This window comes from Guyanagaster necrorhizus (assembly GCF_019112545.1).
Source record: "Guyanagaster necrorhizus MCA 3950 unplaced genomic scaffold BT62scaffold_2, whole genome shotgun sequence".
In the NCBI taxonomy this organism is placed as follows: domain Eukaryota; kingdom Fungi; phylum Basidiomycota; class Agaricomycetes; order Agaricales; family Physalacriaceae; genus Guyanagaster; species Guyanagaster necrorhizus.
This window is the reverse complement of record NW_025064881.1, coordinates 1,159,650-1,184,082: the sequence shown is the minus strand read 5'-3', so window position 1 is coordinate 1,184,082 and position 24,433 is coordinate 1,159,650. Positions and strand designations below refer to the sequence as shown.

General features: G+C 48.4%; 12 protein-coding genes across 12 annotated transcripts; 6 read left to right on the top strand and 6 right to left on the bottom strand.

The window, feature by feature from the left end:
- Positions 1-9: 9 nt before the first annotated feature.
- BT62DRAFT_1071159 (uncharacterized protein) lies at positions 10-1,765 on the top strand (the record flags this gene model as incomplete). The annotated part of the gene is made up of 2 exons (XM_043178730.1): positions 10-1,326; positions 1,495-1,765. Exons 1-2 carry the CDS (start codon positions 155-157, stop codon positions 1,763-1,765), a joined length of 1,443 nt encoding a protein of 480 aa, XP_043045459.1. The 5' UTR covers positions 10-154.
- Positions 1,766-1,775: 10 nt separating this feature from the next.
- BT62DRAFT_926158 (ribosomal protein L2) lies at positions 1,776-3,176 on the bottom strand. Its single transcript, XM_043184959.1, has 2 exons — positions 2,093-3,176; positions 1,776-2,039 (listed from the first exon to the last, which is right to left on the bottom strand). The coding sequence occupies exons 1-2, from the start codon at positions 3,109-3,111 to the stop codon at positions 1,856-1,858; spliced, it is 1,203 nt and encodes a 400-aa protein (XP_043045458.1). The 5' UTR covers positions 3,112-3,176; the 3' UTR covers positions 1,776-1,855.
- On the top strand, positions 3,033-5,272 carry BT62DRAFT_940958 (DNA helicase). Its single transcript, XM_043187773.1, has 8 exons — positions 3,033-3,238; positions 3,295-3,355; positions 3,406-3,603; positions 3,655-3,848; positions 3,905-4,105; positions 4,160-4,378; positions 4,433-4,671; positions 4,722-5,272. Exons 1-8 carry the CDS (start codon positions 3,236-3,238, stop codon positions 4,999-5,001), a joined length of 1,395 nt encoding a protein of 464 aa, XP_043045457.1. The 5' UTR covers positions 3,033-3,235; the 3' UTR covers positions 5,002-5,272.
- Positions 5,273-5,554: 282 nt separating this feature from the next.
- BT62DRAFT_882141 (uncharacterized protein) lies at positions 5,555-8,403 on the bottom strand (the record flags this gene model as incomplete). Its single annotated transcript, XM_043182694.1, has 12 exons — positions 5,555-5,876; positions 5,936-5,959; positions 6,017-6,153; positions 6,205-6,434; positions 6,491-6,605; positions 6,663-6,822; positions 6,872-6,940; positions 6,991-7,157; positions 7,206-7,883; positions 7,940-7,994; positions 8,096-8,204; positions 8,316-8,403. The coding sequence occupies 12 exons, from the start codon at positions 8,401-8,403 to the stop codon at positions 5,555-5,557; spliced, it is 2,154 nt and encodes a 717-aa protein (XP_043045456.1).
- A 1,169-nt stretch (positions 8,404-9,572) lies between these two features.
- On the top strand, positions 9,573-10,859 carry BT62DRAFT_273403 (uncharacterized protein). Its single transcript, XM_043180327.1, has 3 exons — positions 9,573-10,408; positions 10,463-10,576; positions 10,631-10,859. Exons 1-2 carry the CDS (start codon positions 9,860-9,862, stop codon positions 10,526-10,528), a joined length of 615 nt encoding a protein of 204 aa, XP_043045455.1. The 5' UTR covers positions 9,573-9,859; the 3' UTR covers positions 10,529-10,576; positions 10,631-10,859.
- Positions 10,860-11,672: 813 nt separating this feature from the next.
- Positions 11,673-13,010, top strand: BT62DRAFT_1031428 (uncharacterized protein; the record flags this gene model as incomplete). The annotated part of the gene is made up of 4 exons (XM_043178339.1): positions 11,673-11,968; positions 12,029-12,107; positions 12,306-12,463; positions 12,519-13,010. Exons 1-4 carry the CDS (start codon positions 11,735-11,737, stop codon positions 13,008-13,010), a joined length of 963 nt encoding a protein of 320 aa, XP_043045454.1. The 5' UTR covers positions 11,673-11,734.
- A 1,524-nt stretch (positions 13,011-14,534) lies between these two features.
- BT62DRAFT_990329 (Metallo-dependent phosphatase) lies at positions 14,535-15,981 on the bottom strand (the record flags this gene model as incomplete). Its single annotated transcript, XM_043190221.1, has 7 exons — positions 14,535-14,856; positions 14,909-14,954; positions 15,006-15,166; positions 15,223-15,581; positions 15,635-15,760; positions 15,816-15,945; positions 15,966-15,981. 7 exons carry the CDS (start codon positions 15,979-15,981, stop codon positions 14,663-14,665), a joined length of 1,032 nt encoding a protein of 343 aa, XP_043045453.1. The 3' UTR covers positions 14,535-14,662.
- Positions 15,982-16,344: 363 nt separating this feature from the next.
- BT62DRAFT_915737 (uncharacterized protein) lies at positions 16,345-17,479 on the top strand (the record flags this gene model as incomplete). Its single annotated transcript, XM_043183961.1, has 6 exons — positions 16,345-16,530; positions 16,579-16,613; positions 16,661-16,682; positions 16,749-16,773; positions 16,819-17,266; positions 17,329-17,479. The coding sequence occupies 6 exons, from the start codon at positions 16,345-16,347 to the stop codon at positions 17,477-17,479; spliced, it is 867 nt and encodes a 288-aa protein (XP_043045452.1).
- Positions 17,480-18,265: 786 nt separating this feature from the next.
- BT62DRAFT_926150 (uncharacterized protein) lies at positions 18,266-19,078 on the bottom strand. Its single transcript, XM_043184958.1, has 4 exons — positions 19,010-19,078; positions 18,841-18,955; positions 18,598-18,791; positions 18,266-18,538 (listed from the first exon to the last, which is right to left on the bottom strand). The coding sequence occupies exons 1-4, from the start codon at positions 19,068-19,070 to the stop codon at positions 18,426-18,428; spliced, it is 483 nt and encodes a 160-aa protein (XP_043045451.1). The 5' UTR covers positions 19,071-19,078; the 3' UTR covers positions 18,266-18,425.
- Positions 19,079-19,244: 166 nt separating this feature from the next.
- BT62DRAFT_959873 (40S ribosomal protein S9) lies at positions 19,245-20,222 on the top strand. The gene is made up of 5 exons (XM_043188522.1): positions 19,245-19,297; positions 19,348-19,371; positions 19,459-19,513; positions 19,566-19,882; positions 19,933-20,222. Exons 1-5 carry the CDS (start codon positions 19,290-19,292, stop codon positions 20,108-20,110), a joined length of 582 nt encoding a protein of 193 aa, XP_043045450.1. The 5' UTR covers positions 19,245-19,289; the 3' UTR covers positions 20,111-20,222.
- On the bottom strand, positions 20,167-21,359 carry BT62DRAFT_984051 (RNA binding protein; the record flags this gene model as incomplete). The annotated part of the gene is made up of 7 exons (XM_043189829.1): positions 20,167-20,306; positions 20,355-20,493; positions 20,543-20,684; positions 20,734-20,796; positions 20,851-20,947; positions 21,003-21,172; positions 21,221-21,359. The coding sequence occupies 7 exons, from the start codon at positions 21,357-21,359 to the stop codon at positions 20,286-20,288; spliced, it is 771 nt and encodes a 256-aa protein (XP_043045449.1). The 3' UTR covers positions 20,167-20,285.
- A 278-nt stretch (positions 21,360-21,637) lies between these two features.
- Positions 21,638-24,240, bottom strand: BT62DRAFT_940935 (uncharacterized protein; the record flags this gene model as incomplete). Its single annotated transcript, XM_043187772.1, has 11 exons — positions 24,019-24,240; positions 23,899-23,968; positions 23,723-23,847; positions 23,598-23,674; positions 23,441-23,532; positions 23,262-23,389; positions 23,121-23,209; positions 22,920-23,071; positions 22,056-22,861; positions 21,778-22,001; positions 21,638-21,726 (listed from the first exon to the last, which is right to left on the bottom strand). Coding segments are annotated over exons 1-11 (2,055 nt in total), but the record flags the coding sequence as incomplete, so codon positions are not given.
- Between the last annotated feature and the right edge of the window lie 193 nt (positions 24,241-24,433).

Genomic DNA, 24,433 nt, shown 5'->3' with positions numbered 1-24,433 from the left:
CTTCCGGTCTCTCTGATTCTTACCACCACCTTCACGATGCCTGTCCTTGCACGCTAGCAGCGTGGGCCCAACGACCCACGCTGCCTACCCCATAGAAATCTATCACTTTTGTAAAAAAAAAAAAAAAAAAACGATACCTATTAGACGACAAATTATGGATCATCAATCCCACATAATCTTGCCCACCGCATTCTTGCCGCCTCTCGCCCGACTGAGGACCTTTTCGGGAGCGCACGTATCGGCCTCTCTTCGCACTCTAAGAGACTTTTACTGGCCTTCGGTTCCTTCGAGGTTGACGGTTCCTGTTCGCAAAGCCAGTACCCGGATCCATGACCAGTCCGTACCGGATTCGGGATATGCATCGGCTGAGGAAGATGACGATGATGAAGGAGGAGGAGAAGGAGGAGGAGAAGGAGGAGGAGAGGAGAGTGATTGTTTAACCGACGAGGAGGAAGATATCCTGCGCGCAGATCCTTTCGAGCGCGAGTTCGCCATCAAGTGGACTACAGGCTTCATATCACGCTCCGATGTCTGGATCGAGGATACACACGATGAGGCTGAGGCAGAGACAAGACGCGATTTGGTGGAAGAGGCTGCCCAGATTGTTTCTGCATTTGCAGGCGACGACAAAGAGACCGAATGTGCTGTTACCAGGTCCTTCGAGTTCAGCGGGTCTGTCAAAGTAGAGCTGAACGATGCTCCGCTATCCAGCGAAGATCACACGTCCGTAGGTCTTCAGAGCTGGGCTAGCTCAATCGTGTTAGCGGAGAAAATGTGCGCATCGCCGGGAGCTTTTGGGTTGGACATCATGTCACGACCCTTGCGTGTCTTGGAACTAGGCGCCGGCACAGGCTTGCTGAGCATCGTCGTTGCCAGGCTTTCAGAGGCTGGCCTTCCACCGACCATCGTCGCTACAGACTATCACCCAGACGTCCTCGCCAATCTCAACGCCAACGTAGAGACCAATTTCCCCTCGTCGTCGTCTTTAATCCATGTCCGTCGCTTCGACTGGGAGTCCCCGGACTTCAATCATCCTATAGATAAGCCCTTCGATCTCATCCTGGCCGCCGACGTGATTTATCATGCTAAGCATGCCGAATGGATAAAAGGATGTGTTGAGCGCCTTCTGGCGCCGAACGGGATATTCTGGCTCATCATTCCTCTCCGCTCGACAGGCAGACACGAGGGTATGGACCATACGGTCGAGGCTGTCTTTCCTGAATCCGAGACGGCGTATGGGCTGGTAATCTTGGACAAGGAAGCCATCGGAAGGCAGGGAAATGTCGGGAGAGCTGATGAAGGAGGCTATAAGCTCTTCAAGATCGGGTGGGCAATATAGAGTTAGAGATACGTAGACTACTTGTACTTGCGACATAATAATGTTTGTTTTTTTCATGCCTTGATTTTTTTTTTGGTTCGGTTTTGGGGTTTCGAGACGACGGTGCACAAGCAAAGGTAAATAACGCTTCCAATGTCAACCTCCATCACCGTGAGTTACGATCTCAACCCGCCTGAAGAGGTCGAGGTGCCTACGCTGGTAGAATCCAAGCATGCGACGTTCAACCTCAAAAGGACACCCGCGGACGGGCAGAAGGCCTATTATACTGCGCTAAAGGATGCCATACAGTTGGCAAGGAACCAGCTGGGCGATGAACTCACGGCCTGGAGGGATGCTGTAGGCAAGGCAGAGTTGAACAAGGAGACGAACAAAACATTGAAAGAAGACGAGGAAGGAGAAGAGGAAGAGGAAAAAGAAAAAGAGTAGTAACCTTGCAGGTAAATTCTGGACCGCACCCAGCATTCTAGGTCTGATTCTGATGGATCGATTAGTGTAATATAATACCAGAGGATGCTATTATACAGCGCTCCGTTTCTCGACGCCTCTCGGGCGCTCGCGTATGACCATCTTGTTGCTGTTCTTGGGACCCTTGGGACCCGGCTTCCTCGTTCTCGTGCCCTTTGTACCCCAACCCCAAATTGAGACGGGATGCTTGTTAGATTTCGACTTTCCACGTCCACCACCATGAGGATGGTCAGATCTAGAGAATAGGTCAATACGATATGCCTGTTAGATGGAAAATAAAGACGGAACTTGTTCATCGCGACACCACGGACTTCAGGCCTCCAGCCCAGCCAACGCCGCCTCCCGGCCTTCCCAAGACTCCTGTGCTTCCAAAGCGGGTTGGATACCTTCCCAATTGTCGCGCAGCAATCCTGCAGAACCTTGCGCACTTCACCACTCTGTAACCGAACGTGTGTATACCGCCCCATGGTTTCATGAGCCATGACCTGCCCAGAGGTACCCGCAGAGCGTACAAGGATGGCAGGGCCTTGAGGTGAGAGCGTGATATTATGGATAATGGTGCCGGGAGGAATGAGTCGTAAGGGAAGGACATTGCCAGATTTGAGGGTCATGGAACGGAAGACACCGAGTGCGAGCGACTGAGAAGACTCGTAGGCCGCCGCTTCCTCCTCTGAGGCTCCTTCAGGCTTTTTCTTGTTGAGCGCCTTGAGGTCGAACCCAGGGACAAGTCCATCCGGAATTCCCGACCTGAAGCTCTGCACCGTATCCCCAGCACGCATGCCATCCGTCGCCAGAATATAACTCCATTTTTCTTTTCCTTCTGCAGTGGCGTTACGATTCTTCAGCAGTGCAATGTGGGAGGAACGCCCGGGGTCGTACTCGACACGGACCACATCGTGCACACCGGGTTGTTCGCGACGAAAGTCGAGCAGACGTATCCGTTGTTTGTGCCCTCCTCCACGATGTCGGCAGGTGATTCGACCTGTCCTGTTACGACCGCCATTTTTGCGCTTCGCGACTGTAAGTGCTCGCACTGGTCTTCCTTCGTACAGGTTGGGTGTTAAGGGTCGTCGAAGGTGACGAGTACCAGGCGTAATAGCTTTGTACGTCTTGAAAAGCGATGAAGATGTTTGAACAAAGGCCTCCCTCTCTTTCTTCTTCGCAGCGGCGGAGACTTTGTCCTCGACGGTAGCGTACGCGTTACGTTGAAACCATAAAGGTGCGCGACAGAAGTTGGAAGCAGACGGACCGCTGGCCGTCAGCAGCGTACGTAAGAGCCCATTGCTCGCCCTTGTCGAGGCAAACATAGATGAACGCCCGAGTCCACAAGGGGGATCTTGACGGAGGTGAAGTGAGAATTGAGAATTGAGCACTGTTTGGCAAACGTGTTTTCCGCAAACAAAGACGCGACGGCACTTGCACTTTTCCATCATGGTATGCACCTATTCCTCCTCTGAAATAACAGAAATGAGTTGCTCACTTCTGTACAGGCCACTCAAATCACGACAGGGACGTCCGAACTCCGGGATATCACCAAGATGGAGCGCATAGGTCGGGGTACTTGACGCGTTGTTTGGGAAATTTCTCACCAGGCTTTGTAGGCGTTCATTCGCATATCCACGGGCTGGGTCTCGACGACCGGCTAGAGCCCAGGGCTAATTCTCAGGGGATGGTTGGACAGGCAAAGGCCAGGAAGGCTGCTGGTATGATTCTCAAGATGGTGCAGGAAGGTCGGATAGCAGGACGAGCGATGTTATTTGCTGGGCCTCCGTCGACGGGAAAGACTGCTATTGCTTTGGGTGCGTCTCTGCTATCTTCTGCCACTTCCTTGTCTTGAATGTATAACATAGGTATGGCACAGACGTTGGGTCCAGACGTACCTTTCACCATGATTGCCGCCAGCGAGGTATTTTCACTATCGATGTCAAAGACGGAGGCATTGACGCAAGCATTCCGACGGAGCATTGGTATACGCATCAAGGAGGAGACAGAGCTCGTCGAAGGAGAGGTCGTCGAGATTCAAATTGACCGAAGTCTGACTGGCGTATGCACGAACTTGCTGTTTGTGAAGTATAGGCACTGACAGGTATCGCTTTCAAGGCCACAAAAACCGGAAAACTGACTATCAAAAGTACCGACATGGAGACTATCTATGACTTGGGTACAAAAATGATTGACGCTCTCTCGAAGGAGAAAGTCCTGGCAGGAGACGTCATTACCATCGACAAGACGTCTGGTAAAATCACAAAGCTCGGTCGTTCCTTTGCACGGTCGAGAGATTACGATGCCATGGGCGCTGATGTACGTTCTCTTTCTTCCGCAAGATAGTTAGACTGATCAACGATACATACGTAGACCAAATTCGTTCAATGCCCAGATGGTGAAATACAAAAACGGAGAGAGGTCGTGCATACGGTGTCTTTACACGAGATAGACGTCATCAACAGTAGGACGCAGGGTTTCTTGGCTCTGTTCGCAGGAGACACGGGTGAAATCAAGCCGGAGCTACGGAATCAGATCAACACCAAGGTGGCAGAATGGCGCGAGGAGGGGAAGGCTGAGATTATACCAGGTGTACGTATGCGCCTTACATCAAAATGCGCCCGCTCTAACGAGAGAACCATACAGGTCCTTTTCATCGACGAGGTTCACATGCTTGACATTGAATGTTTCTCGTTCTTGAACCGTGCCTTGGAAAATGATCTGGCTCCTTTAGTCATTATGGCTTCTAACCGAGGGATGGCTCGTATTCGGGGGACGACTTTCCGTAGTCCTCACGGATTACCTGTGGATCTTCTTGATCGCGTACTCATTGTCAGCACCAAACCGTACAGCGAGGAGGATATCGAGCAAATCATACAAATACGGTACGGAAATACAAAGTTCCATTTTCCACACAGGTCTGACGAGAGCACAGATGCCAAGAAGAGGATGTCTCCCTTACCGCGGATGCTACGAGTGTCCTGACATCCATGGCCATGCAAACGACACTGCGTTACTCGCTCAACCTCATTTCATGTGCTCAGATGCTGGCTCGGAAACGAAAGGCGGAGCAAGTAAGCGTGGAGGATTTGCGGAGAGCATATACGTATTTCATGGATGAGAAGCGAAGTGTCCAGTGGCTGAAGGAGCAACAAGGATCACTCGTCTTCGAGGAAATACCGACGTCCAGCGAGTATCTCATGGACAGCTCATGATACTATTCCTAGCTGCGTGTACTCTGGTCTTGTCTTCTATGATACGACTAGTCATTATTTATTCCCCACGAACGACAGCTCTAGGGAAATTTTAGGACCAAGTGGATTCGGAGAGTAAGTTAAAATGAGTAAGACTGCTGCATTAGGTGCTTTCGGCGACCGCAAAGATGCAACTAGGTGGATGACGCTCTCGTAATTGCTACGGGTCAGATGCTTCGTTAGCCAGTTCACCGCTCGTACGTTGCATAATATCTATTTCAAAAATGAATTTAGATGGTAAAAAAATACCCGCTCTTTGCGAAGAAGGCAGTGTCTATAGCAAGTACAATATTAGTACACCGTATCAATACAATTAATCAAGGCCACTAAACAATCCAGTGTCGCGCTCCCGTGGCAACAGCGTAAATCCGTCCATAATCAAACCAAACCTAGAACTGCTTTCCCGCAGCCTGGCTTTGTGCAAACTCTAGATAACTCCTCCAGTCACTCGGTCTAAACAAATACCGAAGATTAGTGTTACCCTAATTCATTGTGGAGATAACAGGAACATAAGTTACTCCATTCCGCTCGGTGCTCCATCCCATATCGTATACAGGGCACTGTCATTTTGACTGACAGCCGCAGCCAAGTCGTACGGATTAGCGTTGTACCAATCATAGATTTGATCTAACTGTTCATCATGATCATGATGGGAAGGCATTCTTCCGAGATCAGTACTGTTTATTGGTAAGGCGTATAGTTGTTGCTGAGGGTCCGAAGCAGTGTGTGGCATCCAACTTGAATTCTCTGGAACTTCGAAGGACTCGACCACTTCTTTTTCTTTGGAACCAGGAAGTGGAAGATCACCAGCAGACGCTAGCTCATATAGGACGTCCCTTGAGAATATCAAGTCTTGCATTAGTGACCGAGTAGGAGGATATCGGGGAGTACTTACCATAACGCACCGGCATATTGATACCTTTCATCCTATAATCAGCCACGAAGTTAAACATAGGCATGGTGTATGGATACGTACCGCGTCTCCAGACTTGCGAGTACCCTCATGCACTTGTGCACGTCCTCCATCTCTTTATCGACATCAATCCCCAACTCTGACCGTCGTCCACCCCAAATGTTCACGAGGAGAACAATTGCCGCATTGAAGGACAGCATCTGCGTAACCAAAAATCAATATAATTCACAGAGTCTAACGAAAAGGCTTACACAGGACACGGGAGGAAAATGATCGCCTCTCCTGCGACTTTGTAGCTCTGCAATATGGGAACACGAGCGTGCGGCGTTCGTACATATAGCGAGGGAGGGGAAACAGAAGTCGCTGCGCGAAGCAGTGATAAAAGGCCGGTGAATGAGCATCTGAAGATGATAATACACCAGTAGTAGGGAAGCTGATTGATGAAAATGCACCAGGTCAGCACGGTTGGGATCCCACCGTACTAGATTGGACGGAGTCAGCATGAGAAGAGAAAAGGTAACAAGACCATGTGCCTACGATGCTCGGGTATAGAGTCTACCCATTTGTTTAACGCCGAGTCAAGCTCGACAACTATTTGTTGTTCCCAGTTTTTCTTGAGGACATAAAGAACTCTTGATTTATGAATCGAGTACTGCATCCGGTAAGCCAAGGACATCTGGAAAAAAAAAACAATGGCCGAGGGACGTACGATGGTGCGCATGCATATCAAAATTAGCCGTGTCAGCCGCAGGTGACAATTCAAGAATGAAACGGTTGACGGTTTGCCGGGAGGCTGCTTGAAGGTCTGTTGGGGGTCAGGATGCTCCCAATACTCATCGTCGCATTCGGTGGGTAGATCGATGTCGATGCTACGGGACGAATCAGTCCAAGTCTCACTAAAGAAGAAAGTATACGCACTCTTCATCGTATAAGGCACACGGCCGACCCAACGCTGACCCAAGGGTCCTATCCAAAGCTACAAGAGACCTGACAGAAGTTGTAAACAAGGATCGAGAGACGTGATTGTCGGTAAATACCAAAATACGCGTTTCCACAGTTCGGCGTCCACAGTATTTTTCACTGGATTATTAGGTGGTGACTTCTTTCGGTGAGCTCCTGCATCTTGCGCAATCCGTAGACCAACGCCGGCAATCGTCCAGGATTGCTGTGGTACTGAAGAGCTTAGGTAAAATTCAGAGAGAAGCTGTCACTTTTATCAGCCCACACAAAGAAAAGGGGACATCTGGCTTACACAGCAGAGTTGCGCATCATACAAGTTCGGAGGATCCAAAGAAGGGAACGCGCGCCGCCGGCTGGTAACCTGATGTACCCACCTCCACCCACTGGACCTCTTCGACTGCTCGTCTTCGAAGAGGACACGCGGATCGTCTACGTATTTAGACCCGACAGCGCAGGCGACTAGGACGACCGCCCCGAACTGGGAGTTTCTATAGTGTAACCCAGCCTTCAAGGATTTATCAAACGTTGGTCGATGAAGGAAAGGAAGGAACGTATTAAAGTATAGGAAGTACGCGTCAACGAGCTTCGGCATAAGATCCCTTGGCGGGAATATGAAGTATGTAGGCTGCGGAACATAGCGGTGCGGATTGTTCCACGGACGGAATTCCCAAAAGTCGGGACGCAAAGAACGGAAACTATTGGCATTGTACAGCGTTCCCGGCTGCCACACTTTGGTATCCAGAGCTTCTTGGAGGAATTGGACAGAGCTTGATTTCCCATGATATCGATAACCAAAGGTGTAGTCTTGGAATTCCTCTAGGTTTCTTTCCAGTGCATGGTCACGGTCTTCCACTTCTGGTTCTTCGAGGCTGATGGAATGTACCAAAGTAGATAACAAGCTTGGAGCGTCCTCTGGGAGTGTCTGAACGGCCTCAATCTCCTCCTTCAAATCCGCTTCCGGAGGAAGGATCTGCGAGAGTCATTTGATAAGTATCTCTTCCACCACAGAAGAACCTCGGTCCGGACCTTGCGAAGAAGGTTCTCCATCTTCTCTACCTTGTCCTCCAAGCTCCTGACATAGCTAAGCGGCGAAAGTCGTGAGCGATATGTTATAGAACGTCAAGGCAGAAAAACGAACCGATTCGACGGTGCGCCCTCACAGGTTGCAATGTTAATGGCAACTAGAGTTTCCGGGCCGCAGCACTTACCTTTATGGACTCTACGTACGTACAGTCCAATTTGCCCGCGATGCACGTAGAACATCGTTTACCCGATGTCCGAAACCCGTCACCTGACGATACGACCTCAGCTCCGCGCAGATACGGTGAAGATAAAAGCTCCCTACATCGAACTGATAAAAAAAATGAGAACTTTGAACAAAGAGCAGAGGACGAAGACGTACTCTTCCTGCGTCTGCAAACATCACAGGCCCTCTGTACAGCACGTCTTTTCTCATTGCCGGTTGCTGGAGCGCGTTTTCCCGTTTCCATAAACTTGAGATGACGGTTCGAGTCAAAGTCGGAACAGTTGGAGAGTCATGGAAATTCGAAGCCAATAAGTACTGAACGGGACCTAAGTGGACCGTGTGTAAACATTGTGTAATGGAAATGGGTCATGATCATGATATTTCAAATCATCGAAGAAAAGGGTCCCGTTGATGCATTCTGTTACCGTTCACAGCGTCAGATAAGGTAAGATCTGCGGGCTCGTCCCTTTAGAACAAAAGGCATTATTGTCGTTCTTGTTTATACCGAGAAAGCGCAAAACATTGACGAATACATGATTGTCCCACTCGACCCATCTCTCAAATCGCCAATCCAGAGGCTACGTGGGAAGCCCTGGTGATGAAGTAACGGAGAAGCACGTATATTATTATCATCGTGAGTTCTGTCCGACTTTCCCGTATGCTGTCTGACATTCAATGAAAAAAAAAGATGCAACCGTCGTCATTACGCACAGGATTCGAATACCTATCCGGACCGATCCCCATCACTAACGTCGTCGTTATTGGCAAGGCTGTCTCAGCAGGATACATGCTACCAATGCCAGTTGAGGAAATAGAAGATTCTTGGGACTTACATGTGACACTATTGAAAAAAAACGTACGTCCTTTACAAATTCGTTAGCTTGCTGTCGCTGGGCCTCTATCATCGTATAGTAACAACATCTGCTTACTAAATCAGAACGCCACACAGCCTGCCCTCAAGTCAGCATGACCGCCGTGTAGTCGAATAATCGACTGCTTAGATTAAAGCGTGCGTTGTTTTGGCCTCGGTGAACCTCTCAATTTCTTTCAATTCGTGCTCAGATGCTTACACACTTCCATTCAGACTGACAGCGGAACCACTATCCCACCGCACAGACTGAGCAGCGAACGATTGGTAGGAGTTTTTTCGCCTTTCGCTGTCCTAGCGACGGACATCTTTATAGATTCTCCTGCAGAAAAACCAATAATTTACGCGTCGCTCTCCCAGCCATATTCATGACATCTTCCAATTGATCCAAACACCCGGACAGTACACGAGTGAGAGGGAGTACGCGAAAGCCGTCGTGAATTTACTGGGTTGTGGTTACTTGCAACGCCTTGACGATGGTTTACAGAACGATGCAATTCAAGCTGTAGTGTCCAAGCTCATGCACGGCTTCAAATTTGTTCTTGGAGAGTGCCAGGACGCTGACGCCATTAATACTGTCACCGATACATTCGCGTACTCCTCCGACGTCGACACGCAGTCTGGTCCTACTCAGTGGCCCTCTGGTTAGAATTCGAAGAAGCTGCTTTTTACGGCTTCAACAGCACCGACAAATGGGTGTCGCGGACCGAGTCATCAAATGATTATCGCAGCTAGATTGTTGATTACTCTGGCCGCACAATGAATATGCAATATCCACCACACTTATTTACGCTCAGCCTTGGTCCAGAAGGCATTCGATTATACATATTGCATGCATTCAACCTATCAACAGAAGGCCAATACCTTATCAAAATTCTCCACCGGTTTCTACTCTGTCGGACACCGAACGAAGCAAAGACAACATAGCGACGCCGACCACCGAGGCAGAGATATCTCATGCAAAACCGCACTTGAAGCCTTGGATTTATCCCAAGGACAAAGATCAGCAAATCTGGGAAGATTCTCATGCCTGACGGCGACGGCGAACGGGCGGTCATTGCTGGGCCCGCTATCGCCGAGTGACGTTGGGCTTCCCCATGTACAATGTGAAGACTCAAAGTCTCGGGTTTCTCAAGGATACCTAGCGGATGCCAAACCGCCTCGAGAATCCGAGATGCTTATGATTTTCAATGCAGCTCGCGTCCGCAATGTCCCTACTTTTGTCGGTGACGGTGTTCTCCCCGGACAGATAACTACTTCGCACAAGTATATCAACGAAGACTGGAACTTGGGGAGCATATCTATCAATCATCTGTATTCGCGAGCACCAGCGGGCGAGGTCCACTTCAAGTCCTCGAGGCAACTTACGAGAGTTGTCTGGGTTAGTGGTGATCGTTGTCTTTTTTCACATCTATTGATCCAATTACGACCTTAGCCCACGAAGACGCTTATTCCTACTGCCATATTCTTCACCATGATATCAACAGCGGGAACATTTTGATCATACACGACGAGAAGGCGCCGAGAGATAATCATGACGGCTGAGGTCGTGAGTTTGTTAATTGATCGGGACATGTCTATGCACACAGACGACTTTCAAAAGGCACAAGATTTTCTTCCATTGTTCTTGTGAGGACACAAAGAAAAGAGAATGAGAGTACGCGGCGACTGCCACCGTGACCGGACTGGGATTTGGTTGACCAGAAACCTTCACCTCGTTCAGCTGAAGATCCTTCTCCCCAAAATGATGCAAAGAAGCTGAAATTTCCATCCATCTCTGAGGCGGTGTGGCTACGTTTTTCGAGCTCATCAGATAGGTAGTGTAGTCCTAGCTCGTTGATAAATTCAATTCAGTATTATGATTTGAGATACTGACGGACATGAGCAGAGCTCGAGACCGCCACCGTGCTGTTTATTAAGAAAAGATATCACCTCGCGACCCATGTGGCATGGCTATTCGAGAATAATTTCATACTAATCTCGGCATCTGTCGCTCTTGAGGTGATCAATGTCTTTCATCGAAAGAGGAGCATTGTCTCGATGGGATTCCCATCAGAGAACTAGGATGATCATGCCTCTCCCCTTGCGACTCAATTGAAGTCGATGCAGGACGTTTGTTGCACCTATTTGGCGGGTCTCATCATAGAGAGTTTCCTGTGCTGGGCAACATGCCAACGCTGCCTTTTCATTGCTATAAGGTCGGTTCTGGTTAGTTCATTGGTACACCCTGACACTCATTGTGCTCATGAGGAAATCGCTGGATGTTGTTGGACGCCAACGAGTCCAAGAATAGACCTATCTTTCCCTTCGCCAAGGCAATGAAGGTGATCTTCTCAAAATGTGGAAACTCTTAAAGGGTTTTCCTGTGACACTGAATGCTATATAATGGAGACTGGTATGTGTTATCACTCACTGACAATTGTTTTACCTTCTTCCAGAGATTCTTGATGACTCCTCAGACCAATATTTCTTCAGATATTACTGATGCTGACAAAGCTCTCATATTCTACTATCTTGATGCAATATTAAATTCAACAATACTTGGCTTTCTATTGCATGGTGCATCTATTTTTCATTTGTTTGGGTGCAGGCATCTAATCACAGCTGCATCCAGGTATCTACACAGGAATTGTTGTTATGACATTGTGGACTATCTGTGAGTGCCAAACAATGTTTACCATATTATACAAGCTAAAGTGACACAGTCATGAACAAGTCTTGGTCCATTGGATGGCAAGCCATGGTTATCATTATAATTCTCCTTTATGTTATGACTACCTTCAATATCTCTACCAACTGGTTATATCTCCACTCTACATTCGTCAATGAACAGAATTTCTGGACCAAATCTCTGTCCTACATCCATGCTACTAGTGGAAATTTAACAGTGGGGACTGATACTACAGGTACTCTCTGTACTATCCTTACAGACACTGCCATGGTATGTCACTATGTCACAACCAGTAGCACTCATTTCAGCTTACCATTATCCAAACTCTAGATTTGGTGCTGTTGGGTGGTTTGGGGGCAGAGGTGGCTGACTGTTGTACTTCCTACTCTTTTTCTTGTCTGTGCAATTGGTAAGTTCATCTGGATCTTTTGGCTTGCTAAATTTACCTCAACTTGAAGTGTTCAAATCATTGACACATATCAAAATCACTTGAATCTAGGGATCTATATCCTTGGTTATTCACTGTATGCAATCTTTTCCCTTGCCACAACCCTATTTTGCATCTTGCTCATCATCTATCATATTGTTGCTGTTGCATGAGCAGCAGGTGAATCAGGGGGTGGACTCAGAGCTTACCACCATGTCATTGAGGTCTTAGTTGAATCATTGGCTCTTTACTCCATATCCTTGATTTTATACCTGGCCTCCTTTACTCAAAATGGCATGACACTCTTCTACTTTGATATCCTAGCAGGGATCACAAGGGTATGCACTATATAATATCCCTTCTCTGTCTTTGCATCTCACAGACATCATATAGGGAATTTCTCCAACACTTCTTGTTGGACATGTTGTAGCAGGTGAAGCTCACCCAAATGAATCTTGGCAGGGAAGTGTGATGTCAGGATCCCTCCACTTTGGGACACATTCTGGGAGCCAGAGCTCTCAGGAGGATAGCATAACAAGTGATGATCTTGAAGCCCCACAGGAGATAGATGACAACTATGTCCATCACACTCTGGTTGACTCTCAGAAAAGTGGCACCATTCATGAGGATGATCCTGAGGCCCAACAATTTCACACATTGAGGGAGTCTCAGGAAGATACTGGTATTGGTACCACCATTCCTGAGAAGGCCCAGTTGGAGAAACCAGAAGACAGTCATCATGGTGATGAGAAGGTCATTTGTGGGGATGGCCTTGAAGCTCAGGGAAAGGAGTTGACAGGCTCCAAAGAATATGTGCCTGGGGATGGATCCAAGGCCAAGTGGAAGAGAGATGACAAGGAAGAAGAGTGCCTCTACACATGTTAGAGACCAGAAAATAGTCATCTCAATACTGATAATGGGATTCATGAGGAGCTTGAGGCTTAGCAGGATAGAATGGCAATGCAATACTTGTTGCACTAAGGAATTGAAAGTACTGACAAACATATTCTTTTTGATAATATGCTATTCCACCTATTCCTCCATTTACTTATTGATGTTACATACTCTAGATGAGCTGGCTTTTTGTCTACATTGGTAGGTGATTACATAGCAGTGCAAGCAAAGTTTACTTTGTGTGCATGCCTAAATATATATATATCCCTTGATTCTCTCAGTCTGGAACCAGAATCGTTTGAATTATAAGTCAGTGCTAATGAAGAATATAATATGGGATTAAATGATAGTAATACACTATGCAAGTGGTGCAATCAAAGAGTGTGGCAAAGTGAAGAAGAGGAGAAAGCCTAAGTGCATAGTCACTGCTGAGATTAGAAAGTGAAAATGCATAGATTAAGCGTCAGTGCCAGGCTCTGTATCTGTGATAGTGTAATCAGCCTCAGGAAGGGTGAAAGGATATTTCCAGTACATATCTTCTTTAACAAATATCGACATCATATTCAGAATGTCCATTTCAGCTGCCTGAGTACCACTTCAACACATCGAACTCACCAAAGAAATCCCATGGGTTGTTGATCTGCCCAACAGATTCCAGGATGTCCAAGGTCACTAAGTATGACTAAAGGAAGGGTGCCGATTAGCTGATACCCTCGTCATCATTCATATGCGGGTATATACATGGCATGCGATGCGAAACCTTCTTGACAAGTCCACGAAAGAGTTTCGAAATCTAGCTGGGTGTGGTGGATAGAGGATCATCAACTGACTGAGGTTCAGCATCATGCTCAGAAGAAAGCAGCATGGTCACAACCACAGATGCTTTTCATTCGTCCAGAGCATCAGATAGCGGCTGGTGTTCTTCTTGAAAAGCTTGATTGCGTTCAGTATTCTCCCTACAATAGTCTTCAAGAAGATCATCTTCCGTTTCTAAGTGATACTTGGGATATGGCCAAGGGTCCCCGATACCAAAATCATTTCAGATGTGACGTCTTGTCATAGCTTGCATTGGGTGGAAACAGTCTGAAATTGAGTGGCGGACGGGACAGTGGGTTGGACATGTTCAGCGAAACTTTTCTGGTAGGATGAAGTGATCCGGCTGGCCAGGAGAGACACCCTGGGAGAGCAAAGTCATAGTAATCTGCATGTACTCGACACTAGGAATAGGGAGACACAGAAGCTAGAATAGGGTAGCCGTCAGCAAAACAGATGCATCAGCCACGTCAGTGAATGCACATAGGGGGCGCAGGCAACATAGGTTTTACTCTCCAGAGCTTCGCATGCCTTTACTGCCTCAGGATCCTTCAAAGATCTGAAGACAATGTATTCTCTAAAGTGGGGGATCATAGCCACGAAAGAGTAAGATGGCTTCAGTTATGAGGTTACAAATATGGGATGCCGCCGAGTTTTTGCATTGTTCAAACGGTACAAAGAGTGAGATGAAACAATAGTATTGTGGCAATTGCCGAGCAGACAAATGAACAACCTTGAACTCTTAATATTCTCACGTCTAAATAAATGAATGCAGTCATAGCTATACTACTCAGGGTTATAACTTACATATACACTGTTCCGAATAAATATCACCGCAAGTGGAAATCGCCAGCAATTTCTCTTCTGTCATCTGAGATGAGTTCTTTTCTGTCGGCGTACAAGGCTTCCACTATTTCACGTTCTTCCCACTGCTGCTTCTCGGGATCATCCGCCGTTCCGATCGGTTCGAGTGTATAGTGAATGGACAGAGCCGAAAGAGCGCCACCATATGCGCGAGAAATGCCTTCAGAAAAGATTATCGATAGAAAATAATGCGTAGCAAGATTTAGGCATACCGGTGTCGATGATGATAATCTTGCCGCCACAACGGGACTTGATATTCTGCAGGAAAAGGTATGTCAACGCTCTGAAGAGCAAACTTGGATCACTTACTTCAAAGTCTGGTGTATGTCCCATAATCATCCTACGAGTTCCGGTCTTCTCAAGGACAGCCTCGACATCCTTGCAGACTTGTTTCTCTGTTCCAGTCGCCCAGCCCCGATACCACAAAGGACCGTTCGCACTATAGAGCTCTGCCTCCTCAGGAGTGGTACCTAATGATTAACGATTAGCCACGGACATCATGATCTTGTGCACTACGAATACATACCAGCAGGGAGTCCGACATACGGACCGGGCGGGTGCGGTTTAGGCTGTACTCGAAATTGAAGCTTTCTCAAGAGAGAATCAGAGAGGGAGTTGATGTATGAGGGGAATGGGGATAGACCGTGGTATGTCGGGGATAGACCGCCATGGACAAAAGATATCGCAGAATGAGAGAGCGAATCAGAGGCTTCAGAGGAACTTGGAGGGTACGGTGTGTTTGGGGGACCCAAAGCAGGATGAAGGGGAAGTCGAGAGGCTGTAGTGTAGTTTGCCGCCCAAGAACGTCCTAGCCAGCCAGTGGAGAGAATTTCTTGCCGGTTCTCGACGGTGCCAAATGTCTCGATCTCACTGGGATATACGTATCTGGAAAGCGAGTTGAAAATAAATGCGACTCAAACTTGGAACAAAGGGTATACCTCCAGTCGCCTATTACATTCATCCATTCATGGTTTCCAAGATGCGAAAGCACAGTACCACCTTTTGCGGGTGCTTGCTCTCGGAGTTTATCCATCAGCTCGAAAAGTGGTATAGTGTCGTCACCTCTAGAACATGCTCGGCATCTCGAATCTCTCTCAAGGCAAAGGAACAACCACGAACCGGTCGATGATGTCCCCAGTCTGAACAAAAAAGTCTACGCCCCCTGCCCAGTCATCATTTTCGTCTGTGACACCAGAGAATTGTAAGACTTTGCTCGCGCTAGGGTAGTCGCCGTGAAGGTCTCCGACCGCTACTATATGACGAGAGTACGTTTTCGGAGGTACATGATTCGAGTGGTGAAATTTCTCGTCTTGAATAGAGAAAGGGATCATATCCCGAGTATCGTCATTTTGAGAGAATGCTTTGACGAGTTGTACATGAAGGTCGAGATGAATGATGACATAGACGAGGATGGCAACAGGTATCATAGCTAGAGGGCGTAAGGGAGCCATATTGAGAGGATAAATTGGTACAGTGAAAGCCTGTGCGGGCCAGCGGTAAAGCGACAAGCTGTCCTCGTCGCGACGGTCGCGTTGGTGGTAGATCGTGTCGTGGTCCAAGGGTCGTCGGTTACCTAAGCCTCCGGCATTTGCCGTCCTTTCTCACTTGCGCGACTCTGTTTCGCCGGTTGTCTTCACTTTCAGTCCTTATGACTTCTCACCGTTCGCGCTCGCGTTCACGTTCCCCTGGCCGCTCAAGAAGAAGAGAACGCTCTCGCTCGTATTCAGACGAAGAGGAGCGTCGTCTCCCACACGATGCTTCGCCCATATCAGAGTCGGATTACTTCCAAAAGAGCTACGAATTCAGGATCTGGCTCAAGGACGAAAAGGGAAAGGTGCCTTGGTCCTTGCCTCTCCGTGGATATGTGTTGAGATACATCTAGTACTTTGATGAGCTATCTGGAGAGAGGACCCGAAGGTTAGTCATCTTCTTGTTCGTTCGATGCAATCTTATATGTAACACAGCTATTTTCGCAAGTTTGTAAAGGTAAATATTCCCTTTCCTTACGTTCTGTATTTATTTAATGCACTAATCTAACCTAACATAACCAAGGCCTGGAATAGAGGGAAACTATCGAGTACGTTCCTACCATTCTCGCTGATGATTCTGACATCCGTCTTAGAAAAACTCTATGCTGGCATCGACAGCTCTTCCATACCCGCCACCTCGCAAACGTCATACAAATGGTCTTTCGCTTCCAAACCTGACGGAGAGGCACTCCGTGCGGCGCGCGAGTCCGTTGGGGCCGCCACTCAAAGCCGCGCTCTCCTAGAGTCCTCGGCGGGGCGTGTACAAGGGCCGACTCTCCCTTCTGCGGCAGATTTAGTTCTGGCGAGAGAAATGGATTCCGAGTACCGCGATGAGGAGCGGAAATATAAACGCAAGAGGGAGCGTGCAGAAGACAAGGAGCACATTGAGGATATGGTTGGACCGAGGGAGGTCGGGAGGGAAGGGATGCTAGAGAAGAAGCGTGCCAAGAGGGACGCAGATAGGTCCTTCAGGGAGAAGGGTGATGACTCGGTGGAGCTGGACGAATCAGCGCTGTTTGCTGGTGATAGCTTTCAGGCTCGGTACGTTCGCTGCTATCTCACTTGCATAAAAGGACAAACTGGACATAATATTATATATACAGGATTGCCAGGCGCGATGCTGGCAAGAAGAGGTACCAACAAGCACAGGAGGAAAAGGCCGCAGCCATGCGCGAACGAGCTACGGCTAGAAAGGAGAAAGAGAGCGCTACGATGTCTATGTTCCAACAGCTGGCTAAGCAGCGATTTGGATGATGTCCGTTAATGGATTTTGTGCTTTCACCAGGCGCGGTCGTCGGGGTCCAGAAGCTCCGGCTGTAAATTCGTTGTCGTCGTCTGTCTCTCGTTCAAGCACAATAACGACTCACTTTGACGCCCCGACGAGGAGCACCTCTAAGCCTCGAATGTGAAGCGTGTCTTGTCTTCGAGGACGAAGAAAGCCTCCATCGTTGGAACATGCCACACCAGGGACACGCAGGCGCATCCCAGGCTTGGTCTTCTCTATCTAGGACCTGCGCCTGCACCGGTTTTGAGTCCTCCTAGGAAGTCCTTGTCAACTCTCCACATGCAATGAAAGAATCTTGTGCGCAACTCGAAGTGTCTCAATCTCGCTCTGGTTGTCTTCATAATCGCGTTCTCGCTGTTACGATTCTAAAATCAATTGTTGGGCTTGACAGACCATCAAAAGCCGCTCTTACCACTGTGGTTGTGGTTGCGACTGAAGCGCGGTCTTCGTCTTGGGCCATTCGGCGGCGGTGTATTGTCTGAGAGAGGGAATAATTCAGCAGTCAGTCTGAGAGAGAATGATGTAGGCGTACTGGGACAAGGACTTTGGAGATCAGGGTCAACAATCCCCTTCCACGAAATGAAGAAGCGACTCTAACTGCAGTTGACATGATCTGAACACTCTAGGTGGGCCTAGCCCATACTTAAGTATCCCTGTTGCCGTCGCGCGTCATTGGTCACTCTTATTTTCTGGGCTATAAGCGGAAGCGACGATTGGGGCGTGCTAGCCGCCACAACTCGAAAATCCACTCTAATTCCCTGTGAGAATAAATGACACGGGGTGGTTCACGTTAACCAGCGGCCTCGGGGTTGCACCAATGAATGTTTTTAAAGGGTTTCATATTTTCGGACGGCATGTGGGCATGGGCAGTAGCAAAGACATACGGTACATGCAAAAATGACGCAGTACAATCCATTAAATGAATGTCTCGTAACGAACAGGCGTGATAGTCTGGGGCGCATTGCCAGAGACAGACACAGTGCGGGATTCCCGAGGAAGTGCGGGGATTCTCTTCAATTGAACACGCTCTGCGATGGGCGATAAGTAAAAGATATAAAACGAACATAATGAGTGCAAAGATACACACCGCCCTTCTCCTTGGCTTCCTTGTGCGCTTCACCGTTACGCTTCACCCTGTCCAAGAACTCCTGGCGGCACTTTGAGTGCCGGATGTGCTCAACACGGAGGTTCACACGCTTTTCGATGTATCGGTTGCCGACAACCTTGTACACGATGACACCGACAGCGCTGGGAGTGACGTTGTACACGATGCCTGTCCGTCTACGCCACCTTTTAATACCGCGAATGAAGGGCAGGATATTATACGCACCCATGGTAGTATTTGTGGGGCATACCCTTTTGCTGGGCCGCATTGGCCTTGATGTCGACAATGTCACCGACACGGTAGTTGATCAAGTACGTCGACAACTTAATAGCACCATGTTCTGCGAAGATACCGTTGGATCTTTATACAGGCCAGAGAATACGTGCAAACGTACCCTTGAATCCCCGCTTGAACATGTGCCGCGTACGGGCTCGGTAACCGAAAGAGTGAGGCATCTTGAGGACTGTCGGTAGATGAGATGAGTGCCTTTAAAGTTACTGCACGTCAGTACGCACAGTGTCGGTCGTCAGTAAGGACTTTTTCTCGGGTGTTGCCGCACGTCACTTGGTGGCTGAGTAACAACTTTACAGTTGTGACGTGTCACGCTAAACCGTGCAGTCGGCAAGTAACAATTTTTGTCGTTCCCTTCTACCACTTCCGCCTCAAGACTCAAAATGCCGAGGTAATGCTCTTCATTCTGTCTGTAAAATCTTTTTAACTTTCTCTTCGTAGGGCCCCTCGGAACCACAGCAAGACGTGAGCATCTAATTTCCTCAAGATCCACCTTGTGTGGAGGGTTGCAGTGTGCTGATGACCAGCCGTGCCCCATGTTACTTTTTACAGCTACAAGGTCCCTCGTCGACCATACGAATCTGCTCGTCTCGATGCCGAGCTAAGGGTTGGATCCTCTGTTTTGCATATCTGTAATATGCCTGACATTCACCCTCTAGCTCGCCGGTGAATACGGTCTCCGCAACAAGCGTGAGATCTGGCGTATCGCCCTCACCCTTTCCAAGATTCGTCGTGCCGCCCGTGAGCTGCTGAAGCTCGATGACAAGGATCCCAAGCGCCTGTTCGAGGGTAACGCTCTTATCCGTCGTCTGGTCCGTATCGGTGTGCTCGATGAGACTCGCATGCGTCTCGATTACGTGTTGGCCCTTAAGATTGAGGATTTCTTGGAGAGGCGTCTCCAGACTCAGGTTTTCAAGCTCGGTTTGGCTAAAAGCATTCATCATGCACGGGTTTTAATTAGGCAACGGCACATTCGGTATGTTTTTTTCCTTACACTATATTGCATTCTGCTTACGATTTTTCTAGGGTTGGCAAACAGATTGTCAACGTTCCCTCCTTCGTTGTGCGTCTGGACTCCCAGAAGCATATTGACTTTGCCCTTACCTCGCCGTACGGTGGAGGTCGTCCTGGCCGTGTTAAGCGGAAGCGTGCGGCTGCAGCTGCGAAGAAGGAGGAGGGCGGTGATGAGGAGGAGGATGAGTAGATGTACGCGCTTTACTTCCATGCTCGTTATGTATATGTTGTCACCATGTTACCCTCATGCAACCAAAAAAAAACTTTCGAGGTACTCTGCGACAGTTGGCTTAGAGCGATTGAAGATATTATAATATCGATACAACAAGTATAATGCAGATGAAATAAGGTAACTCTATCGTAGCCTACTTCCGAGCAAAAGTAATCTGCAAAGAAGCTGTTAATCGTGGCTCAAAAGCTAGGGGTGAACTGACCTTGATTTTGTTTTCCCCATCGAGCTTGTAATTGTGTAAAGCATCTTTTGCAGTACCAGAGCTTCCCTCGTCCAGGTATTCCACGAACGCAATATCCTTCTTTGATGGAATAAGACGGACTTCGTGGAGATTGGGGTATCTGCACAATAGGATTAGTGCCATGTAGTCGACAAAAACAGCAAACGCACTGCGAAAACAAGGTGACAAGTTGTTCCTTCGTGACGCTTTCGGGAAGATTTTGCAAGAAGAGAATTTTGTTGGGTGGTAGGTACTCATCCGGCATTTGGACGTTGGGACGTTTCGATATAGGCAGTGAGGCACCACCGTCGACTAGGAGACATTAGCGCATCGTAATTGAGGAACATTTGGAAAGACGTACTTTCAGCAGCCATCCGTTTTGCTTTGAACTTTAGCTTGAGTGGATTATTGTACCGTGTCGCTTCTGTCGAGTCACTAGTCAGCCAACAACGACACCGTAGAAAGAACAGCGACACACTCTTGTGCTCCGCCCTCTGCGCCTTGTGTTCCTCGAAATGCTCCTCGTCCAGCTTTTTCACTACTGCGTCAGCCCGTGTCCGCGCAAACGAGATTTGCTGGCAAACATAGTTCTTCAGTATATGGCATACTTCTCAGGCCAGAATAACGCACCATGGACTTGGAATACAAAGGGAACCCACGAACGTCATTCATCGCCTTCTCAGCTTGTTCTGGTGTCTCAAACGACACGAATGCCTGCCCCCGCATCCGGAGATTGCTATGTGCCACCACGTCTAGTACGCCATACGGCTTGAACAGACCCCGTAACGAAGATTTCATCACTGAATATCTCTTTAGTGTCAGTAAACCAAGAGGTGGATTCATAGTACCGTCAATCTTTATCTTTTCGTTGAGGTTCTGGATGTAGAGTGTTTCACATTTGGGTTTGGGCGGTTCAGCGGGATCAGGGACAGCTTCGATACCTTCCATGGTATCTGGGGGCGGTGGTTGGATTGCTACGTCCGCCATGATGATTCGAATACAGAGGTTGTGGATAGGAATTGGAAGGACGAAGGAGGTTTGTGCCTGTTTGTTTCGGGGTCCGCAGAGTTCGACTTCCAGCTTCAATGTTCAATAATGCCAAGTGCTTGGTAAGTAAATACATTCTGAAGGAATATTGATGCATAACATGATATGTGTGGTATATACAGGTCCAATGGTAGTATTAGTGTCCAAAATCCACGGCTGCCAACTCACGCAACACTGGCACAGAATTACAGCACTTTATTCTCAAGTTACAGCCTTGGGAACCATTCTCGCAATTAACGGTTGCTCTGGTGGCCAATCAAGTGCACGGAAATAGTCGACGCCTTCTACCGGGGTATTTGCATCGTGTCTAGGCAAAATTGGAATCAATTTATGGAACACATCGCATCGAGGCACTCACTCATTGGCTAGGTGTGTTTTGACATCCATCAAGGTCAAATGGCCATTATCCAGCGACGTCCCCGTGCATGTTGAGCAGCGCCAGTTCTTCTCAAGTGGTGGCTGTATGCCTCGCCTCTGCGGCTCCTTTTTCTCCAGTTCCCTCGCTAGCACCGTCTCTTCGTCAGAAATCTTTTGCCATGCCACTGCCGAGTCTCCCCAATGTTTCCTCATGCAATGGTGGACCTATAACCAGGGAATATCAGATACTTTTTTCAATGGTCTACGTTGGTGACCCACCGCAGTCCTCCAAGTAAGGACAGGGAATATCCTCTCCCCATCACACTTGGCACCAAAACTGCACTTGAGACACACCACACGAGGGTCAGCCTTGTCCAGCTGATCCACTGTAGTCCTGGGGTTTAAGTTACAGGTATCAAGGATCTTCCGTACGACACGCGAAGCCTTGTGGTCGAACACCAGCGAGTCCGTCGACCATTCCCTTCTACGCGTTAAACGTGTCTGTAAATCGCGCATTAAACCCAGCTCCTCATGATCGCACACCCCCTTCCCAATCCTACTCTCGTCGCTCTCCTCAAAGACCGTGCACCTCGAATTGCAAGCGTGGTGCAGATACTCAGGGTACCACATGCTGCACGCAGTTGTATCATACCCCGCCACACCCATATCACGGTGCAGTCCCCGTTGATCCGTACACATAAACACGCACGTCGCCTGCTGCAGATGATTCGTATGGTCCAGGAGTCCGCCACGGACCGTATAATCCAGCATAAACCACAGCTCGAGGAACTTGTCGTCGCGCCACGAAGCGGTGAAGCTGGGAAGCCGCGACGTCATAGCGTTTCTGACCATTTCTGCTGTCACGGCGATGCCCGAGGGGAGGTCGATGAAGTATTTCATTTCTTTCCACACCCATATATCCACCAGGCCTGGTTGGAACTCGTTTGCTGGGGAACGGCATGAGCGCCATTCAGTTGCAATGAGAGATCGACGCGCGCTGAGTAGATCGCTCCGTTCTTTTTTGAGGCGGTGGGTCTTGACGTCCTGCATGTAATCTAGCATGGTGTTCTCGATGGAGTTCCAGTCTGGAAGAATTAAAGATGTGTCAGTGATTCTTGGGAGAAAAGGATGAGGAGGGCTTACTTCTATCACTGAGAGGCTTGGGCTGCTTCACCTCGAACTGATCAGGGAAGAGAGTCAGCTCTCTCTTATCAAGCCATGAACCAGTTTTTTCGAGATCCTTGAGGTATTCAATCTCTTTGCCGTGACCCAGAGATATCAGTCTGGTCTCGATGCTTACAGGATGTTAACAAGTTATTCGGACATATAGCTCCCCCCACTTACGCTTTACTTCTCTTTTTCCGAATGTCATCGAGCTCCTTCATACGGCTTTCGCTCACGGAATCGGCCCACTCTGTGCATTTTCTTGCGTGCTTGATTGTATCTTGTAAAGGACGGGAGAGGATTCGGAAGGGGTGTGCTTACGTCTTTACGAGCCTTTACGGCCGCTTTTCTCTTCCCCAAAAATTCCTTCCTTGTTTCCTTCCCTCGACAGTTATTGAAGGCCTTCACAAAAGCATCCTTTTCCTTGACGAAGCAGAATTTTTCTTTCGCTACCGATGCGCATCAATAAACGCCCTTCACGAAGAAATAAGACTACCTACGATGACGACTAGGCCAGCTATTGAACGGGACAGAACGAAGCATGATCTTGTCATTCTTCTTGGCCGCATCAAAGGCGGATTCGGATAATAGGCTAAGAGACAAGGGAACAATGGAACAGTGAGGATACCATAAACGGAACAAGGGCGGTGACGTTACCAAGTTTTAGCGCACTTTGAGCATAGTCGGACACGTAGACACCAGTCGACGTTGCGAATATTCGCCGTGAAACAGATCTGTGCTGCATGTCAAGTGGAGGACGTGGACGGATTTTGGAGACATACATGACAAAAGTGATCAAAGACTAGGCTGGCCCAGGCAGGGTGGGACATGTCGTCTGGGCACGGTGGCAATCCGTGGACATTGGCTAACGAGGATTTCCAGACAGTCATAGATGACCTGTGGGTGACTGCAAAAGATTCATCAGGACGAAGTTGGAGAAAATATGAAAATCACGCACGAACGCGCCGAAAGTCCTTCGTCGTCCGGGTCAGATGGAGCAAATCCAAAGGATGAAGATGTCCAAATATCTGAATATCCTGTGTGAACACGTCGCAATGAAGAACTGTGAATAACACACCTCGAATAAAATATCCAGAGGGAGGGTAGGAAGCATCGACAGTGTTGTTCGCCTCTTAAGATTGACAACGCGACGCGTCGAGGTCTGTCTGCACACTACTTCCTGGCCATTTGAAGAGGATATTTTAACTTTCTTGTGCACTGGATGAGAGGAAAAGTCATTTTCGGAACTTTTTTCCGTCGGGGATGTCGACATCTTTGACATGACGAGGAGGAAAAAGAGGCGGACAAGAAGAACGCGAGATGTCACGGATGTGACCTGTCGCGCTAAAGGTGGCCGGCCCGACTCTGCCGCGCGGGTTAGTCCGACTTCATCAAGGGCAACATATTATACAATGCGCTCGCCGTTTAATGAGACGGCCGACCACCGTAACCAAAACCTAATCATATTGGTGAGAGGCACACCCCAACTAGTT

What these genes read in the sequence shown, in the direction of transcription:
- BT62DRAFT_926158 (XM_043184959.1), bottom strand. Translation starts at nt 3,111, where the DNA reads ATGTTTGCCTCGACAAGGGCGAGCAATGGGCTCTTACGTACGCTGCTG. An exon ending in CGTGGTGTCGCGATGAACAA is followed by an intron (nt 2,040 to 2,092) that starts GTTCCGTCTTTA and finishes CCTATTCTCTAG; the next exon opens with ATCTGACCATCCTCATGGTG.
- BT62DRAFT_940958 (XM_043187773.1), top strand. An exon ending in AAAGACTGCTATTGCTTTGG is followed by an intron (nt 3,604 to 3,654) that starts GTGCGTCTCTGC and finishes TGTATAACATAG; the next exon opens with GTATGGCACAGACGTTGGGT. An exon ending in ACGATGCCATGGGCGCTGAT is followed by an intron (nt 4,106 to 4,159) that starts GTACGTTCTCTT and finishes ATACATACGTAG; the next exon opens with ACCAAATTCGTTCAATGCCC.
- BT62DRAFT_273403 (XM_043180327.1), top strand. Translation starts at nt 9,860, where the DNA reads ATGCATTCAACCTATCAACAGAAGGCCAATACCTTATCAAAATTCTCC. An exon ending in AACTTACGAGAGTTGTCTGG is followed by an intron (nt 10,409 to 10,462) that starts GTTAGTGGTGAT and finishes TTACGACCTTAG; the next exon opens with CCCACGAAGACGCTTATTCC.
- BT62DRAFT_926150 (XM_043184958.1), bottom strand. Translation starts at nt 19,070, where the DNA reads ATGCCTCACTCTTTCGGTTACCGAGCCCGTACGCGGCACATGTTCAAG. An exon ending in GTTCAAGCGGGGATTCAAGG is followed by an intron (nt 18,956 to 19,009) that starts GTACGTTTGCAC and finishes GTATCTTCGCAG; the next exon opens with AACATGGTGCTATTAAGTTG. An exon ending in GGAAGCCAAGGAGAAGGGCG is followed by an intron (nt 18,539 to 18,597) that starts GTGTGTATCTTT and finishes CGCCCATCGCAG; the next exon opens with AGCGTGTTCAATTGAAGAGA.
- BT62DRAFT_959873 (XM_043188522.1), top strand. An exon ending in CCTCGGAACCACAGCAAGAC is followed by an intron (nt 19,372 to 19,458) that starts GTGAGCATCTAA and finishes TACTTTTTACAG; the next exon opens with CTACAAGGTCCCTCGTCGAC. An exon ending in ATTAGGCAACGGCACATTCG is followed by an intron (nt 19,883 to 19,932) that starts GTATGTTTTTTT and finishes CGATTTTTCTAG; the next exon opens with GGTTGGCAAACAGATTGTCA.